The sequence below is a fragment of the Bufo bufo genome, chromosome 1 (assembly GCF_905171765.1).
Source record: "Bufo bufo chromosome 1, aBufBuf1.1, whole genome shotgun sequence".
Classification (NCBI taxonomy): domain Eukaryota; kingdom Metazoa; phylum Chordata; class Amphibia; order Anura; family Bufonidae; genus Bufo; species Bufo bufo.
Window position 1 is genome coordinate 35,212,364 of NC_053389.1, and position 19,236 is coordinate 35,231,599.

The 19,236-nt window shown below is 45.5% G+C and overlaps 1 protein-coding gene across 2 annotated transcripts in view; it reads left to right on the top strand.

Moving 5' to 3' along the window:
- The window catches only part of LOC120993249 (cysteine-rich venom protein 6-like), a 36,488-nt gene that overhangs the window by 6,697 nt on the left and 10,555 nt on the right, over positions 1-19,236 (top strand). For both annotated transcript variants that reach the window (XM_040421801.1, XM_040421807.1), the window contains exons 2-3: positions 12,102-12,165; positions 13,025-13,060. In XM_040421801.1, the coding sequence (XP_040277735.1) occupies positions 12,129-12,165; positions 13,025-13,060 (73 nt within the window). In that variant the 5' untranslated portion in view covers positions 12,102-12,128. The remainder of the gene's footprint in view (positions 1-12,101; positions 12,166-13,024; positions 13,061-19,236) is intronic.

The following is a 19,236-nucleotide window of genomic DNA, read 5'->3' on the forward strand; positions in this document are numbered from 1 at the left end:
GTAGCATGACCTCTTCAAGTATTCTGATGTATTCAAACTGATCCATGTTCCCTGGTATGCGATAAATAGGCCCAACACCTTAGTATGAGAAACATCCCCATATCATGATGCTTGTGCCACCATGCTTCACTGTCTTCACAGTGCACTGTGGCTTGAATTCAGCGTCTGACAAACTGTCTCCAGCCACTAGACCCAAAAAGAACAATCTTACTTTCATCAGTCCACAAAATGTCTCTTTAGGCAGTCAATGTGCTCTTTGACAAATTGTAACCTCTTCAGCACATTTTTTTTTTTTAAACAGTGGGACTTTGCGGGGGCTTCTTGCAGATAGCTTGGCTTCATATAGGCGTCTTCTAATTGTAGCAGTACTCACAGGTAACTTTAGACCTTCTTTGATCTTCCTGGAGCTGATTGTTGGCTGAGTCCTTGCCATTCTGGATATTCTTCTATCCATTCGAATGGTAGTTTTTTGCTTTCTTCCACGTCTTTCAGGTTTTGGTTGCCATTTTTAAGCATTTGCGATCATTTTAGCTGAGCAGCCTATCATTTTCTGCACTTCTTTATATGTTTTCCCCTCATCAATCAACTTTTTATTCAAGGTGCGCTTTTCTTCTGAACAATGTCTGGAACGACCCATTTTCCTCAGAATTTCAGAGAGAAATGCACTGTAACCAGCATGTACAACATTTTCTGCCTTAAAGAGGACCTTTCACTAGAATAAAACATCTAAACTAACTATACAGACATGTAGAGCAGCGCCCAGGGATCTCCCTGCACTTACTGTTATACCTGGGCGCCACTCCGTTCGCCCGGTATAGCCTCCGGTATCTTCATAGTTAGGCTCCACCCATGGGATCCTGCCGGCGTCTCATTCTCCCATGCTGTAGCGCTGGCCAATCGCAGCGCTCAGCTCATAGCCTGAGAGGCTTTTTTTTCTCTCAGGCTATGAGCTGAGCGCTGCGATTGGCCAGCGCTACAGCATGGGAGAATGAGACGCCGGCAGGTTCCCCTGGGTAGAGCCTAACTATGAAGATACCGGAGCCTATACCGGGTGAACAGAGCGGCGCCCAGGGATAATAGTAAGTGCAGGGAGATCCCTGGGCGCCGCTCTACATGTCTGTATAGTTAGTTTAGATGTCTTATTCTAGTGAAAGGTCCTCTTTAAATAAGGGCAATAGTTGCCACCTGTTTTTCAAAGAATGAATGACCTCACTCATTGAACTCCACACTGCTATTATTTTGAACATGCCCCTTTCAATTAGTGATTCAATTACACAGAATCAGCAGCATGCATGTCATGACTGTTTGGTCTGTTGGATTTCTATTACTCTACTACACCTGCTAGTAAATTATTTGCCATGTAGAAATATAATTTTTTACCAAAAACAGTGATTGATCAGGTTAGTGATGTCTGACTGCTATTATTTTGAACACAACTGTACATTAGGCGGTCACTGAATAACAATTTTATTGTAGTCCAGTGGAGTACAGGTCCCCAAAATTAGGCATTCACCTAACAGAAAAGGCCTTTTATGACGCTGTATATTCATAAAACAAGGACCATTCTTTGTTCTGGGTGGTGGCGGATATGTGTGGTTTGACATGAGTAAATTCAATTGCATGTGGTCGTCACAGGTGTTTAATTCCTCTGAGATCAATGCCTCATTCATTTTTAGAAATGTGAGTTAGTCCACACTGTCGTGAGCTAGGCGAGTGTGCTTGTCGGTCACGATCCCCCCTGCTGCGCTAAACGTCCATTCGGACAGGACACTTGACGAGGAGCAAGCCAAGAGTTCTATGGCAAATTGTGCAAGCTCTGGCCACAGGTCAAGCCTGCACACCCAGTAGTCCAGGGGTTTCTCTTGCTGCGACTGATCAGCTTGGTGGTCTCTTCAAATGGCTGCAGAAGTCTGCATGTGTCGCTCATGAGCAGCCACTGACGCGGAGAAAAGAAACCAAGCTCCACAGAACCTGTCCTGCCGCAGAGTTGGTACAGGTAGTCGTTAACGGCACGTTGCTGCTGGAGCAGCCTATCAAGCATATACAAGGTGGAGTTCCAGGGCGTCGTGCTGTCACAAATCAGACGTCTGATGGGCAGGTGGTGTCGCTGCTGAACGTCAGCAAGGCGAGCCGTGGCCGTGTAAGATCTTCCAAAATGGCCAGAGATTTTCCTGGCCTGCCGCAAAACGTCCTGGACTTCGAGGTATTTGGCAATGAATCGCTGGTAGACTAAGTTCAGGATGTGTGCCATGCATGGCACGTGTGTCATTTTGCCCTTTTTTAACGGGCTTAGCAGATTGGCACTGTGGCGAAACCAACCTCGCCACTGGGTTTTGGAGGGGCCTGGCTACTAGCCTCTTGCCCCAGGATTATGGGCCCTCTCATCAGCCAGGCCTCATTTGTTCACAAAGGACTTGGACTAACTTGAACTCTCACCCCCACGAATTAGACCAGGGTTCAAGTTAGTCCACTACGTTTGGTAATTGTATTTTGTGGATTGCGTCTCGGACAATGCTCATTGTGTTAGTTAATTGCATCTCAGACAATGCTCATTGTATTTTGTTTATTGCGTTACAGACAGAGGGAAGGGGATTTTGTGTACAATTGCTGGGGAGGTTTGAATACTGTAAATGCATGTGATTGGCTGTTTTTACAAAACCCTGTGGGTGGTGGCCTTGTTGGAAGATGTGTATAAAATGCTTGTGTGTTAGAATAAAGTGGTTGCTTTTATACCTTCATGAAGTTTTGGCTCATGTTTGGGGAATGCAATAACTACACTCTTGGAGATTGCTATATCACAATACTCCCCTGAGTATAAGCTCTTGTAAGAGCTTGTTCATGGTTCCTGCTCTCTGGATGTAGGAGAGGTTCACCCACTGGAAGCTGAAGCCCAGTCTTGGGTCCAGCGTGGGTGGAGGACGTTGAGACCCCAACCAAGCTGCGGTGGTTCGTGGGGTCTGCAGTGCGTACGGTGTCAAGTGGAGTGCTTGAAGTCCTCTGGAAGCACAAGGAGCATATATCGACGGAGGTACCAGGTCGGGGTGATAGGCGTTCCGTTACATTGGTGGCAAGCAGTGGGATAGCGTCCTAGTGTGAGGAGGAGCAGCTCGGAGACACCGTTCGTGGAGTACATTGAGGGCAACGCTAGTATCCGTACAGCGTCCCTGACTACAGCAATATGGATGCCGTTGGTTCCTGCACAGCATTCCATGAGGAAGATCACCCGGATTACAGGGATGCCAAGCAGAAAGGCACCAGGCCCTGGAGGACGTGCAGCGTCGGAGGGGTGAGAGTCTTCCCAGTGAGGAGCAGAGATTGCGAATGCGATTGGCGCTGTGATTACCTCTACTGGGAGAGCAACCATTGATGGAGTGGGTGTCAGAGCTTGAGACACTGGTATGGCAGGAGACCTGGCTGGATGACGCTTACCAAGCACTATGGTGGGACACAGTACGACAGTCTCCATGGATGGAGGAGTACGCCAAGCCCGAAGGTGAGGAATATAATTGCCCTGGTTTATTGTGGGAGTCTTTTGAAGACATTGACTTTGGGAGCACAGAAGAGTCTAGATTTTGGGACATTACTGACTACAGGTGGGACTTGCACAATTGGCCTACAACTAGTGGGGTGAGGGCAGATCTGACCTTTCTGGTCCAAAGGGAGTGGGAGCTGGAGCAAGATTATCAGCAGTTGTTTTGCTCCATTCAAGCCCAGCGCAAGATACAAGACAGTTGGATACCAGGCCCAGACCTGCAGCCCTACCCCTGGCAAGCTGAGGTATCCCCTACCTCCTCACCAACTGTGGAGGTAGGGGACTTCATAGACTGGTACTGGGAGGAACCCCAGTCGGCAGGTGCAGATGGGACCGCAGTCTCTGCACCAGGCCTACCGGGATGCTTGACGGCCGGTACGGATCCCCCACCAACCCTGCAGGAATGCCAGGAGGAGGAGGTAAACGATCCCTTTTCTCCACAGCTGATCCGCAACAAGGTCCTGGGGGCAGGATTCCCTGACCCCATCCCAGCGGAAGAGCTGGCATCTGGGAAGAGCGCAGTCGGCCTCTGCCCTCCCCTATCCTCTTCTCCAGAGCCGGACTTCCCACAGGCTACCCCAGCGGAAGAGCTGGCATCTTGGCAGAGTGCAGTCGACCTCTGCCCTCCCCTATCCTCTTCTCCAGAGCCGGACTTCCCACAGGCTACCCCAGTGGAAGAGCTGGCATCTGGGCAGAGCGCAGTTGGCCTCTGCCCTCCCCTATCCTTGTGTCCACAGGCTGTCTCCCCACTGGCTACCCCAGCGGAAGAGCTGGCATCTGTCCAGAGCGCAGTCGGCCTCTGCCCACCAAGTACCTACAGATCTAAGGTAGAGAACCACAAGGAAGCAAGGAGTAGCAGATGCCCACTCAATAGCTGGGGACATACAGAACAGAGCCAGGCCCAAAAATTCAACAGGTCCAGTATTGGGTTGTGGGTGGACTGCCAGACTAACTCAGGTACTGACCGTGAGGTCAGGTATCTGGTTAGTCTTCCCTAGGAGGGGGAGATGTGTGGCGAAACCAACCTCGCCACTGGGTTTTGGAGGAGCCTGGCTACTAGCCTCTTGCCCCAGGATTATGGGCCCTCTCATCAGCCAGGCCTCATTTGTTCACAAAGGACTTGGACTAACTTGAACTCTCACCCCCACGAATTAGACCAGGGTTCAAGTTAGTCCATTACATTTGGTAATTGTATTTTGTGGATTGCGTCTCAGACAATGCTCATTGTGTTAGTTAATTGCGTTTCAGACAATGCTCATTGTATTTTGTTTATTGCGTTACAGACAGAGGGAAGGGGATTTTGTGTACAATTGCTGGGGAGGTTTGAATACTGTAAATGCATGTGATTGGCTGTTTTTACAAAACCCTGTGGGTGGTGGCCTTGTTGGAAGATGTGTATAAAATGCTTGTGTGTTAGAATAAAGTGGTTGCTTTTATACCTTCATGAAGTTTTGGCTCATGTTTAGGGAATGCGATAACTACACTCTTTGGGATTGCTATATCACAATACTCCCCTGAGTATAAGCTCTTGTAAGAGCTTGTTCATGGTTCCTGCTCTCTGGATGTAGGAGAGGTTTACCCACTGGAAGCTGAAGCCCAGTCTTGGGTCCAGCGTGGGTGGAGGACGGTGAGACCCCAACCAAGCTGCGGCGGTTCGTGGGGTCTGCAGTGCGTACGGTGTCAAGTGGAGTGCTTGGAGTCCTCTGGAAGCACTAGGAGCATATATCGACGGAGGTACCCGGTCGGGGTGCTAGGCGTTCCGTTACAGGCACCGTTGTCGCACACCAATTTACCAACTTTTAAATTGAGCGGGGTTAGCCACTGATCGGCCTGTGACCGCAGAGCTGAAAGCAGTGCAGGATCAGTGTGGCTCTTGGCTTCCAGGCACAACAGCTGCAGCACAGCATGGCAGCGTCTCACTTGGCACGTCAAATAGGTTCTGGGGAGCTTATGGGGGGCAGCGGTAGAGGCAGTAGCAGTTGAAAAGCAGGAGTCAGCCGAGGAGGAGACGGAGGATGGAGTAGGAGGAGGAGAAGAAGAGGCAGGCCTTAATGCATTACATGGCGGGAACACCAAATCCACACGGGTGCCACGGGTTACATGCTTGACGGCCGTCAGAAGGTTCACCCAGTGGGCAGTAAAAGTTATGTACCTTCCCTGCCTGTGTATGCTAGAACATGTGTCTGTGGTCAGATGTATCTTGGCACTGACACTGTGTGCGAGAGATATATTCACTTGCCGCTGAACGTAGCCATGTAGCTCTGAGATGACCTTCTGTGAGAAATATTTCCTTTCGGGGACTTTCCATTGCAGTAATTTTCTAAAGGCCTCCGAGTCCACCAGTATATATGGCAGTAGTTGGCGGGCTAGCAGTTCGGACAACCCAGCGGGTCAGCCGTTGGGCAAGAGGGTTATCTGGCGTCATCAACTTTTTACGCTCCAACATTTGGGCAACGGAAGCCTGCCTTCTGCCAGATGAACGCGACGATGGCACGGTGGAAGGTGGAGTGGAGGACAAATGGAAGGAGATAGGAGAAGAGGCAGGATGTGGAGCGCCGGGAGTGGGGCTTTGTGGGTTCTGACGGCGTTGCCAGGTACCTTCTTAAGGCAGTCGTCCAAAGGTGAGTGTTGGGTTTATCGCAACTTATGCGTTTACAGCACAGGCTGCAGATGGCAACACTATTGTCAGCAGATGACACGTTAAAAAAAGCCCACTCTGCGGAGCCATGTGCCGGCGTCATGGGAGCGCAAGATGTAACCGTGCATGGTGGATGGCTCGCTACAGATACATTTGCAGTCTGCTTTTTGCATCCTGTGCACTGCGAGTTCTGCCTGCTTCTCCTCCTTCTCCTCCCTATCTTCTGCTCCGTCTCTCCCTCTGAACTCCCCACCTTTTCCTCTCTTGTGAGCACCTATGTGACATCCATTGACACATCTTCATTGTCAAATTTACCAACACTGACATTAGATATCTCGGAGTAGGCAGCAACAGTGGGGACCACCCTTCTTGGGCTGCTCTGGGTACTGTCGTCACACCGCTGGATGGCGGCCGTTGCTACCTCCTCTAACTCATCCGATGCCATTAATGGCTGCGCATCGGTAAGGTCTGGGAATGGATGTGAAAATAATTCCTCTGACTCGAGTGGAGAGGCTATGGTGGTGGTGGTGGTGTCTTTGGGGGTGCACACAGCAGATAGTGAGGAGGGTGCAGATACAGAGGATAAGGAGGGTGCAGAAGCGGAAGGCTGAGTGAGCCACTAAACCAACCCTGGTGCGTCCATTGACATAATCACACGCACCTTCTCCAACTTCCCACTTTGGCTCTGGCCTGTTGCACCTGCCTCATCCTCTGCCTGTCATTTTCAAAATGACCCTATGCCAAAGTCCCTAGAGAAGAGCAGTATTTGTGGAAGCAGGTATATCGCAAGACTCAATCAGTATATGGTTGAAGAAGGTATATCACACCCCTCAATCAGTATTTTGTGGAAGCAGGTATATAGAACACCTTAATCAGTATTTTGTAGAAGCAGGTATATTGCACCCACCAATCAGTATTTTGTGGAAAAAGGTATATAGAATACCTAAATCAATATTTGGTGGAAGCAGAGATATCGCACCCCTCAATCAGTATTTTGTGAAAGCAGGTACCTCAAACCACTCAATCAGTATTTTGCGGAAGCAGGGATATCGCACCCCTCAATCAGTATTTTGTGGAAGCCGGTATATAGAACCCCTTAATCAGTATTTTGTAGAAGCAGGTATATCCCACCCCTCAATCAATATTTTGACAAAACAGGTATATAGAACACCTGAATCAATATTTGATGACAGCAGGTATATTGCACCACTTAATCAGTATATTGTGGAAGTAGTCATATCAAACCCCTTAATCAATATTTTGTGGAAGCAGGTATATCGCACCTCTCAATCTGTATTTTGTGGAAGCAGGTATAATCAAACCCCTTAATCAGTATTTTGTGGAAGAAGGTATATCGCACCTGTAACGGATCTCCTGACACCCCGACCGGGTACCTCCGTTGATAGATGCTCCTAGTGCTTTCCGAGGACTCCAAGCACTCCACTTTACACCGTACGCACTGCAGACCCCACGAACCGCCGAAGCTTGGTTGAGGTCTCACCGTCTCCTACCCACCCTGGACCTACGACAAGGCTCCAGGCTCCAGTGGGTGAACCTCTCCTACATCCAGAGAGCAGGAACAGCTCTTACAAGAGATAGTAATAAAGCCAGGGGAGTATAGCAAATCTTCAGCGTATAGCAATCCCCCAGTGTTGATCAGTTACCCAAACACCAGCCTCAACATGATGAAGGATAAAACAGGCACTCTTTATTGAGGGCTACCCGCCCATATTTATGCAGGTCCCCATCTGGTGGACACGCCCCTAGGGGACCAGAAGGAAGACTGTGACACAGGACAGATATGCAGCAATTCAGGATACACAGACACAATACATCCCCACAATGCATCATGATTTCCTCCTCTCTGCCCTGGAGACACCCGAGGAGTAATTCAATTATCTCTCAAGACAAAGGGAAATCGCCAATACACATGTGGGGACAACAGGACAGAAATCACCATTTAAACATGCAATGTCACAACCCTTACAGTAAACACAGACATTTAACATATCCCCAGATAGCTCAAGTCTGAGTGCATATTATTAGGTGAATGGCACTCAGACTACACGAATACAATAAAATTAGCTATCTGGGTACCCTCACATAACATAATATACAATTCCAAAGACAGATTTAAGCTGTGCGGCCGGTCTGTCTTCTCCTTTAAAGTTAGTATGGGCCATAATCCTGAGGCAAGAGGCTGGTAGCCAGGCCCCCCCGAAACCCAGTGGCGAGGTTGGTTTCGCCACAGCATCCCTCAATGTGTATTTTGTGGAAGCTGGGATATTGCACCCCTTAATCAGTATTTTGTGGAAGCAGGTATATTGCACCCCTAAATCAGTATTTTGTGGAAGCAGGTATATCGCACCCCTCAATCAATATTTTGTGGAAGCAGGTATATAGAACCCATTAATCTGTATTTTGTAGAAGCAGGTATATCGCACCCCTCAATCAAAATTTTGTGGAAACAGGTATATAGTAGTGTTGAGCGCGAATATTCGAATTTCAATTTTTATCTCGAATATCGCAATTTCGAGATTTCGCGAATATTTAGAATATAGTTCCATATATTCGCAAAATCGAATATTCGTATTTTTTTATTTTATATTTTTTATCTGAAAATATATGATTCCTCCCTGCTTCTTGCTTGTGGGTCAATGAGCCATTGGCCCACAAGCAACTGAATTGAAGCTGGAAAGAATCACGTTTTCAGATGGACCGGAATATTCGAAATAAATAATATATTGCTGTATATTCAATTTTAGAATATTCGTCCTATTCTAATCGAAACCAATAATCTCGGTTATAATATTCGAGTTCACGAATATTACAACAGAAAAATCGTAATGGTTAATATGTGTGCCCGAGCGCATGACAAAATCGTTATTTAATCAACTTCAGCATACAACAAACACCCCGACAAGCGTCCCCGTCACCATGGGAACGCCTGTGGGGTAGAAAATACCATCGGATTTGAGTTTTCCCTGAGATCGTAAAACCTCAGATCCGATGGTATATTCTAACCCACAGGCGTTCCCATGGTGACGGGGACGCTTGTCGGGGAGCAGTATGCCAAAGTCGAATATTATTGCTCTAACTTCGTATTTTAGAATATTCTTAATATTGCTCTAACTTCGTCTTTTAGAATATTCGTAATATTCTAAAAGACGGAGTTAGAGCAATATTACGAATATCCTAAAAGTACACATAGATTGTAATTTAGCTAATATAGTGCTATAATCCTTTTTTTTTTTGTCTAATTTTTTTTGCCTCTTCTGAACTTCAGTTTTGGAAAATATGTACACTATTAAAAAAATTACTTTAACAGTATATTTGCTAAATTACAATCTATATGTGTATTTTACGAATATTCTTAATATTGCTCTAACTTTGTCTTTTAGAATATTACGAATATTCTAAAAGACGGAGTTAGAGCAATATTAAGAATATTCGTAAAATACACATATAGATTGTAATTTAGCTAATATACTGCTATAGTAATTTTTTTAATAGTGTACATATTTTCCAAAACTAAAGTTCAGAAGAGGCAAAAAAAATTAGAGAAAAAAAAAAGGATTATAGCACTATATTAGCTAAATTACAATCTATATGTGTATTTTTTGCGAAAATTCGCACCCTTCAATCAGTATTTTGTGGAAGCAGGTATATAGAACCCTTTAATCAGTAATTTGTAGAAGCAGATACATCGCACCTCTCAGTCATTACTTTGTGGAGACAGGTTTATAGAACCCCCGAATCAATATTTGGTGGAAGCAGGTATATCGCACCCCTCATTCAGTATTTTGTGGAAGCAGTTATATAGAACCCCTAATCAGTATTTGTAGAAGCAGGTATATCCCACCCCCAATCAGTATTTTGTGGAAACAGGTATCTAGAACACCTGAATCAATATTTGGTGGAAGCAGGTATATCGCACCACTCAATCAGTATTTTGTGGAAGCAGACATATCAAACACCTTAATCAGTATTTTGTGGAAGCAGGTATATCACACCCCTCAATCTCTTTTTTTTGGAAGCAGGTATATCAAACCCCTTAATTAGTACTTTGTGGAAGCAGATATATCGCACCCCTCAATCAATATTTTTTTTGAAGCAGGTATATTGCACCTCTCAATCAGTATATTGTGGAAGCAGGTATATAGAACCCCTCAATCAGTATTATGTAGAATCAGGTATATCGCACCACTCAATCATTATTTTGTGGAAACAGGTATATAGAACAACTGAATCAATATTTGGTGGAAGCAGGTATATCTCATACCTCAATCAGTATTTTGTGGAAGCAGGTATATAGAACCCCATAATCAGTATTTTGTGGAAGCCAGTATATCACAGGCCTCAATCAATATTTGGTGGAAGCAGGTACATTGCACCCCTCATTCATTATTTTGTAGTAGCAGATATACAGAGCCCTTTAATCAGTATTTTGTAGAAGCAGGTATATCGCACCTCTCAGTCATTACTTTGTGGAGACAGGTGTATAGAACCCCTGAATCAATATTTGTTGGAAGTAGGTATATCTCACCCCTTAATCAGTATTTTGTGGAAGCCGGTGTATCACAGGCCTCAATCAATATTCGGTGGAAGCAGGTATATTGCACCCCTCAATCAGTATTTTGTGGAAGCAGGTATATAGAACCCCTTAATAAATATTTTGCAGAAGCAGGTATATCGCACCCCTCAATCATTATTTTGTGGAAACAGGTATATAGAACACCTGAATCAATATTTGGTGGAAGCAAGTATATCGCACCACTCAATCTGTATTTTGTGGAAGTAGGTATATCAAAACCTTAATCAGTATTTTGTGGAAGCAGAAATATCGCACCTCTCAATCTATTTTTTTTTTTTTTGGGTTAACAGGTATTTCACACTCATTGCAAATAGTTGTTCCAATAACGCTTGTCCCTCTATATACCTGCGGTATCGCAGCAGAACCCCACGCAACTGCTGAGACAATGCAAATGCACTATAATATACTTTCTATGTTATAAATTATATTATAGTTATATCACACCCCTCAATCAGTTTTTTTGGGGGCAAGAGGTATATCACACCAGTTGCAATTAGTTATTCCAATAGTGTTTGTACCTCTATATAGCTGCGGTATCGTAGCAGAACCGCACACAACTGCTGCACAATAAAAATGCACTATAATATACTTTCTATGTTAGAAAGTGTATTATAAGTATATCACACCCCTCAGTATATCACACCTATAGATAGCACACCTATACCAGTCCTTAATAGGACTTTTGTGGCCCTATTAGCTAGCGTTTGGTGTCCCTAACAGTCTGTCCCAGCTCCTCAAAGCAACCTCTCCCTACACTGTTAAATCACAGAATGTAAAGTGGCTGCCAGATCGGGTTCTGTTATAGGGTGAGGGTGTGTCCATGTGCTAAAACGTCTCAATTGGCTGTCCTGTCCCACCTGATGGATGTGTCATGGGTCAAAGTTAGGCGCAGTGCAAAAGAATATCGCCATATGTTCGCATGTTCGGTGAATAGCGAAGGAGCAAAGTTTGCCGCGAAACGACCGCCGGGCGAACTGCAAGGCCATCTCTAGTTGCATATTCACTTGTATTGCTGACATGTAATGCCACATTTCTCCTGAAGTGGCCACTGCAGGGAAACTGAGCGGCCACATTGTGCTTCCCCTACAGATCACCAGAGATTAGAGAAGCTGCACCCACATCCATCAGTAGATTGTGGATGTGACTTCAATCTGAAATGAAGTTGTCATACTTTGAAATTATCCAACTGATTTACTCAAATGTGCCATCATGGTGTGTGTGTTGGGAGTGGGGAAGCAACTTGGTTCAAGAACAGACAAAGTGTGAATCCTATAAGTATATTTGCAGACCTCTGATAATATTTGATCACTCTAATCAATTCAATTCATTATTTACAGGAAAAAAGTTAGACCTCCCAGTTAAACATGACACGAACAATCACATTGCTGCTGATATCCCTAAGTGAGTTGCACATATGATATGTTTGTATACTATGGTTTCTTACTACAAATTACATCCCCAAGTAAAAGCATCCGTTTTTACTTTTCATTTTACTAGTATTTCATTGTCACTCGGGTCTCTGTAGATAATGAACAGTTTAGATTTCAGACTCTACCAGCTCTTTCTCTCCCTTTCAGAGCAGGAAGTCTCAGCACAATCTCAAGATCAATTTATCTGCTGAACTATATGATACCAATCAGCTACATACACCTAAACCCTTACATCTCTATGTTTCTGAAGCTGATGAATCTTCCTCAGTACTAGCTAGGACCAGCAAGTAATACAGCAGTGTCACCAAGTAGATTGTCCTCAAAAGGTGGAGCCTACAAAATCACAGATTTGTGAACCTCACTACATTGTAGGAACATATAGTGATGTCCCTTAGGTCATTGCCATCTGCTGTAAGAGAAATATAAGCCTTCCCGTAAAAAACCATAGTCGCTCAAAATTTCTAGTAAAATGTTTGCATCCTTACAGGCAGTGGTACAGTCAACGTCTGGTCCTTGGTGGGCAATGAAAGTATTCAGTAGTTGTATCTCATTTGTCTGCTCATTAAAAGACAGATACTTCCAAATTATTATTGATGGTGGGGGGAGGGGCTATAGCATTATTGTCAATTTGATAACTTTCAATAGGACCTTTGTGGTGGCCAGACCCTATTGTAGCTGGTACCTCAGTAGTCCCTCTCATACCTTTCATCTTGTTGGACTGTTGGACTGTTATACCCTTATATACCAGTTTCTTTATAACCCCTCACATTGTATGTGTTCTTTGGATTTTACTCTATATATACTAAGAATTTTTGTTTTTCTTTTTGCAGGTGTGCTCCTCGCTCTGGTGACCACAGAATCAGAAAGTAAGGATTTAAACCCTAAAGATGTGTTAATTGTCCCCAGATTTTGTTCTATGTGATATTCTACATTATATAATTACTATTGCTATATAAGCATTAGATTTAGTTTTCTCCATATGGAGTCTATAGTCCCCAGGTAACAGTCCATTAGTCAAAGTGACAGCTGCTGCTCCGGCCATAAAATGGGCTCAGAATTGTTGTTTCTTCCCATCACTCACTTAAAGGGAACCTGTCATCAACTTTATGCTGCCCATATTAACGGCATTATAAAGTAGAGACAGGTGAGTTGATTTCAGAGGTCTGTTATTTAAAAGTTAAAGGTAAGTGGTTGCCGAGAACCAACATCACAATCATTGCAGACCGGGCCTGGAAAAGAGTCACGGCCACCTGAGAAGAGTCATGGTTATTCATGAATTTCTGCTCTCCTGCCCACCTGCTGATGACTGACAGTCTTCTACCTAGTTTTCTCTCTTTCTCTCTAGGAGAGAACTGCCAATCATCAGCAGATAGGTGAGAGAGCAGAAGATTATGAATACCATGACTCTTCACAAGTAGATTTGACTCTTTTCAAGGCCTGTGCTGCAATGATTATGATGTTGGTCCTCAGCAACCACTTACTTTTAGCTAATGACATCACGCTGAAGCACTTCTGTCACTATTTTATGCTGCCCTCAGTGCGGTCAGCATAAAGTTGATGACAGGTTCCCTTTAACAGAAGGGGAAGGTAAGTGTAGGCAGAACATCTGACCAGGGTAGGAAGCATCTGGATGCAGCTTCCATCACAAAATGGGACTCTGAAATGCCAGTTTAGGGACTATTTTCTTACTTAAAGGGACACATCAGGCCTAATTGGTTTGCTGCATTATGCCTAGTTGCATGGGTTCAAATGAATCTCCGTGTCATGCTTTTCATGTAAAGTCCCCAGACCCTGCACTAGGAATAATTCGGTTTTACTTGTAGTGTTCCTTCTAATTAAAAATCATCATTCCCTTTCAGACTTTCTATTATTGGTGACAAACCAAAAACAACTAACTCGTCCTCACAAAACAACAGATATGATAAAAGCAACCGGTGTTTAATATTTAACTGTATTATACTATACAGAGTTACAATGAAAGTGACCAATGATGAGGTTTGCCTCATAAATGGAATTTCCCGTTAAATTCCTTTATCTGCTGATCAGAATATGTAATCTAAGGAAAATCCAAGTATAGCATGTACCACCAGAAAGTAATGCATAGATGGAGTCTCACAACGGAGAGACCTCGGTTAATAGTGCTGCTCTGACATACAAAATCCATGAGGTACTTAGTGCCAGGTGAGTGACGCCACTAGGTATGGATAGTTGGTTGGGTCATACCTTTTATGACATGTTTCTGAAGAAACATCTTCCTTTGTAAAGATTCCTGATGAAAGAAGAACCTTCTGATGAAGGATTTGATCAGATTAACTAGACCTCACACACCAGTTTTCTCAGAGCAATGCTTCTGACAATGTCCTCTATGTTATGAAGCCCTGTGTGAATTATTCATTCTCGTGGCATACACTATAATTGTAATAATCTTGGATTGTATACACAGTATCTCACAACACTGAAGATCTGACACTTTGATACAATATAAAGTAGTCAGTATACGACCTGTCTAACAGTGTAAATTTGGTGTGCCCTCAAAATAACTAAACACACAGCCATTAATGTCTAAACAGCTGGCAATAAAAGTGAGTACGCCCCTAAGTAAAAATGGCCAAATTGTGCCCAATAAGCCATTTTCCCTCCCCAGTGTCATGTAACGCGTTAGTGTTACAAGGTCTCAGGTGTGAATGGGTAGCAGGTGTGTTACATTTGGTGTCATCTCTCTCATACTGGTCACTGGAAGTTCAACATGGCTCCTCATGGCAAAGAACTCTCTGGGGATCTAAAAAGAGAATTGTTGCTCAATAAAGATGGCCTAGGCCAGTGATGGCTAACCTTGGCACTCCAGCTGTGGAAAAACTACAACTCCCAAGATGCCCCCCTTGCTTGGCTGCTCTCAGAACTCTGTAGAAATAAATGGAGCATGCTGGGAGTCGTAGTTTCACCACAGCTGGAGTGCCAAGGTTAGCCATCACTGGCCTAGGCTATAAGAAGATTGTCAACACCCTGAAACTGAGCTGCAGCACGGTAGCCAAGACTATACAGCAGTTTAACAAGACAGGTTCATCTCCGAACAGACCTCGCTATGGTCGACCAAAGTAGTTGAGTGCACGTGCTCAGCGTCATATCCAGAGGTTGTGTTTTCAAAATAAACATGCTGCCAGAATTGCTGCAGAGGTTAAAGGGTTGGGGGTCATCCTTGTCAGTGCTCAGACCATACGTTGTACACTGCATTAAATTGGTCTGCATGGCTGTCGTCCCAGAAGGAATCCTTTTCTAAAGATGATGCACAAGAAAGCCCACAGTTTGCTGAAGACAAGCAGACTATGCACATGGATTACTGGAACCAGGTCCTGTGGCCTAATGAGACCAAGATAAACTTATTTGGTTCAGATGGTGTCAATCGTGTGTGGTGGCAAGCAGGTGAGGAGTACAAGGACAAGTACAGTTGCAAGAAAAAGTATGTGAACCCTTTGGAATGATATGGATTTCTGCACAAATTGGTCATAAAATGTGATCTGATCTTCATCTAAGTCACAACAATAGACAATCACAGTCTGCTTAAACTAATAACACACAAAGAATTAAATGTTACCATGTTTTTAATGAACACACCATGTAAACATTCACAGTGCAGGTGGAAAAAGTATGTGAACCCTTGGATTTAATAACTGGTTGAACCTCCTTTGGCAGCAATAACTTAAACCAGACGTGCACAACGGTCAGGAGTAATTCTTGACCATTCCTCTTTACTAGGGTTGAGAGAACCCGAAATGTAAAGTTCGGGTTCGTACCGAACTTTACGGTGTTCGGCACCCGAACCCGAACATTTCAGTAAAAGTTCAGGTTCGGGTTCGGTGTTCGGATAATATTAATATACCATCGGATCTGAGTTTTCTCCAATTCGATGGTATATTTTAACTTGAAGCATCCCCATCACCATGGGAACGCCTCTATGTTAGAATATACCATCGGATTTGAGTTAGATCGTGAAAACTCAGAGCCGTCAGTAAATTCTAACACAGAGGCATTCCCATAGTGATGGGGACGCTTAAAGTTAGAATATACTGAGAACTGTGGACATAACGGCCCCCTGCTGCCTGGCAGCACCCGATCTCTTACAGGGGGCTGTGATCCGCACAATTGACCCCTCAAGTACTTTTACGTACTTTTTCCATATACTGTGCTTGCTGTGAACTGTGACTTCCGTGCCACATCTTGTGTGTCAAGTGTGCATATAACATTTAATATGAATAAGGCAAGCATTAAGGGACAGGTAAGTCTGTGATGCTGATGGTTCATGCAGAGGCCGTGGCCCTGGGCGTGTTGAAACTGTACCTGCTGCCAGAGCACAAGAAAAACAATCATCCACGATGCCTAGCTTCATGTCCCAGTTTTCAGGGTGTCGCAGGACAAAACTCTTTCAAAAGTCAGACCAGTGCGACCAGGTGGTCGGTTGGATTGCGGCAGATAATGTTTCCAGTCGGTTAGGTAGCACCCTGTCTTCCACCAAGTCCAGTCTCAGTAGCCAAGAGTCTGTTCAACAGAATCCTCCCCCTGATCCTCCTTTCTCCCACCATGGAGAGTCTGGCCAAACAAGTGATCACACACTCGGAAATTACGAGGAGCTCTTTTCATTGCCCTTACTTCATTGTGCCCTCTCGCCAAGCACGCTTGAAGAGGGATATGAAATTTTGTGCCCTGATTCCCAACCTCTTAAGCATCCACAATGACAAGACCTTTACGGTGGGGAACGGCAATTAGTGTTTAATTAGGTGGATGATGACGAGACACAGTTGCCAATGAGTAAACCGGAATTACTGTCTCAAGTTGTTGATGAAGAGGATAAAACAGTTGTCAATCACTGAGTTTGTTGATAGGTCAACAAATCAAGAGGATGATCAGAGTGAGGAAGTGGAAGAGGTGGTGGTGGACGATGAGGTCACTGACTCAACCCGGGAAGGTGGAAAGCTGAGTGAGGACAGCAATACAAAGGGTGAGGGATCTGTAGCACCGCAACAGGCTGGAAGAGGCAGTGGGGTGGCAAAAGGGAGAAGGTGGGCCACACCACACAGGCCCGCAACTGTTCCACGGAGAACCCCCTTGCGGAAATCTTCCTTGCCAAGGGGTAGGTGTTCCACAGTATGGCGCTTTTTTGAGGAAAGTGCGGACGACAAAATAAATAGTAGTTTGCAACCTGTGCCACACCAAAATGAGCCGGGGCGTGAACACTAGCAACCTCACTCCCACCAGCATAATCCGACACAAGGCATCCACGAACCATAATTAATGGGACGAACGCCTGGGTCCACAATTTGTGTCTGCGGGTCACACCACTGCCTCCTCTTCCCCTATGGTACGTGCTGGCCAATCGCCTATCGAAGGCGTAGGTGAGGATGCTTCCTGCCCTGCACCTGGACCTTCGCAAGCACCATCAGCGACCACATCCACTTCCCTGTCCCAGCGCAGCGTCCAAATGTCATTACTCCAGGCATTTGAATGCAAGCGCATATACCCTGCCACCGACCCACAGGCCATAGCACTAAATAAGCACCTTTCAAAATTACTGGCCCTGGAAATGTTGCCATTTAGGCTTGTGGACACTGAGGCCTTCCACAGCCTGATGTCGACCGCCATCCCACGGTACTCGGCCGCCATCCCACGGTCCCCAGATGCCACTATTTTTCAAGGTGTGCCATGCCCGCCTTACACCAACATGTGTCCCGAAACGTCACACGTGCCCTGACCTACACAGTTACTGGGAAGGTCCACTTAACCACGGACACATGGACAAGTGCATTTGGCCAGGGATGCTACATTTCCCTGACGGCACACTGGGTGAACATTGTGGAGGCTGGGAGCGAGTCATACCCTGGGATGGCACAGGTGCTACCGACGCCGAGGATTGCGGGCCCTAATTCCATCAGGGTTTCCGCCAGCACCTTAGTTAGTGGCTCCAACCCCCACTTCTCCTCCTCCGCTTCCACCTCCGAATTATCCGCGGGCAGCACCAGTCAGCCATCAGCCGGTACCTGGAAGCAGTGTAGCACTGCAGTGGGGAAGCGTCATCAGGCCGTGCTGAAGCTGATATGCTTAGGAGACAAACAGCACACCGCCACAGAGCTGTTGCAGGGGATAAGAGACCAGACTGAGCTGTGGCTCTCTCCACTCAACCTACAACCAGGCATGGTTGTGTGAGATAATGGGCGTAACTTGGTGGCGGCTTTGGAGCTCAGTAAGCTCACACACATCCCATTCCTAGCCTACGTTTTAAACTTTGTGTTTTAGTGGTTTCTCAAAACCTACCCCAATTTCCCTGAGCTACTGGTAAAGGTGTGTGTGCACATTTCCGCAAGTCATCGACAGCTTCATCCAGTCTGTCAACGCTGCAGCAGCGCTTTAACTTGCCAACTCACCGGCTGTTGTGCGACGTGAGCACGCGCTGAAACTTGACGTTCCACATGTTGGCCAGACTTTTTGAGCAGCAGAGGGCAGTAGTGGAATACCAGCTGCAACATGGTCGTCGCCTTTCCAGTCAGCTTCCGCTAATCAGACGCGAGGAGTGGGCATGGATATCTGACCTCTGTGAGGTTTTAAGAAACTTTGAGGAATCAACACAGGTGGTGAGCAGCGATAACGCTATTATCAGCGTAACCATACCACTTCTGTGTCTACTCAAACGCTCGCTGCTCACAATTAAGGAGGACGCTTTGCATGTGGAAAAGGTGGAAATGGGAAACAAGACATTACACAGGGTGATAGCCAGACCACCCTCCGTCCGTCTTCTCAGCGCGAATTGGACAATGAAGAGGAGGAGGAGCTGGAGACAGTTGCCTCCGCTACATCAGCGGAAGTTTATTTTGATCTGTTCAGCGTGGTGGAGCAGAAGAGGAGGAAGAGGATGAAGAGATTGAGAGTGATCCTCCTGATGACGATAGCGAAGTCTTGCCTGTTGGTACTCTGCACAAATTACTGGGTGTTCACACTTCTCGACCCCCGCTACAAGGAGAACTTCTTATCTCTCATTCCAAAGGTGGAGAGGACG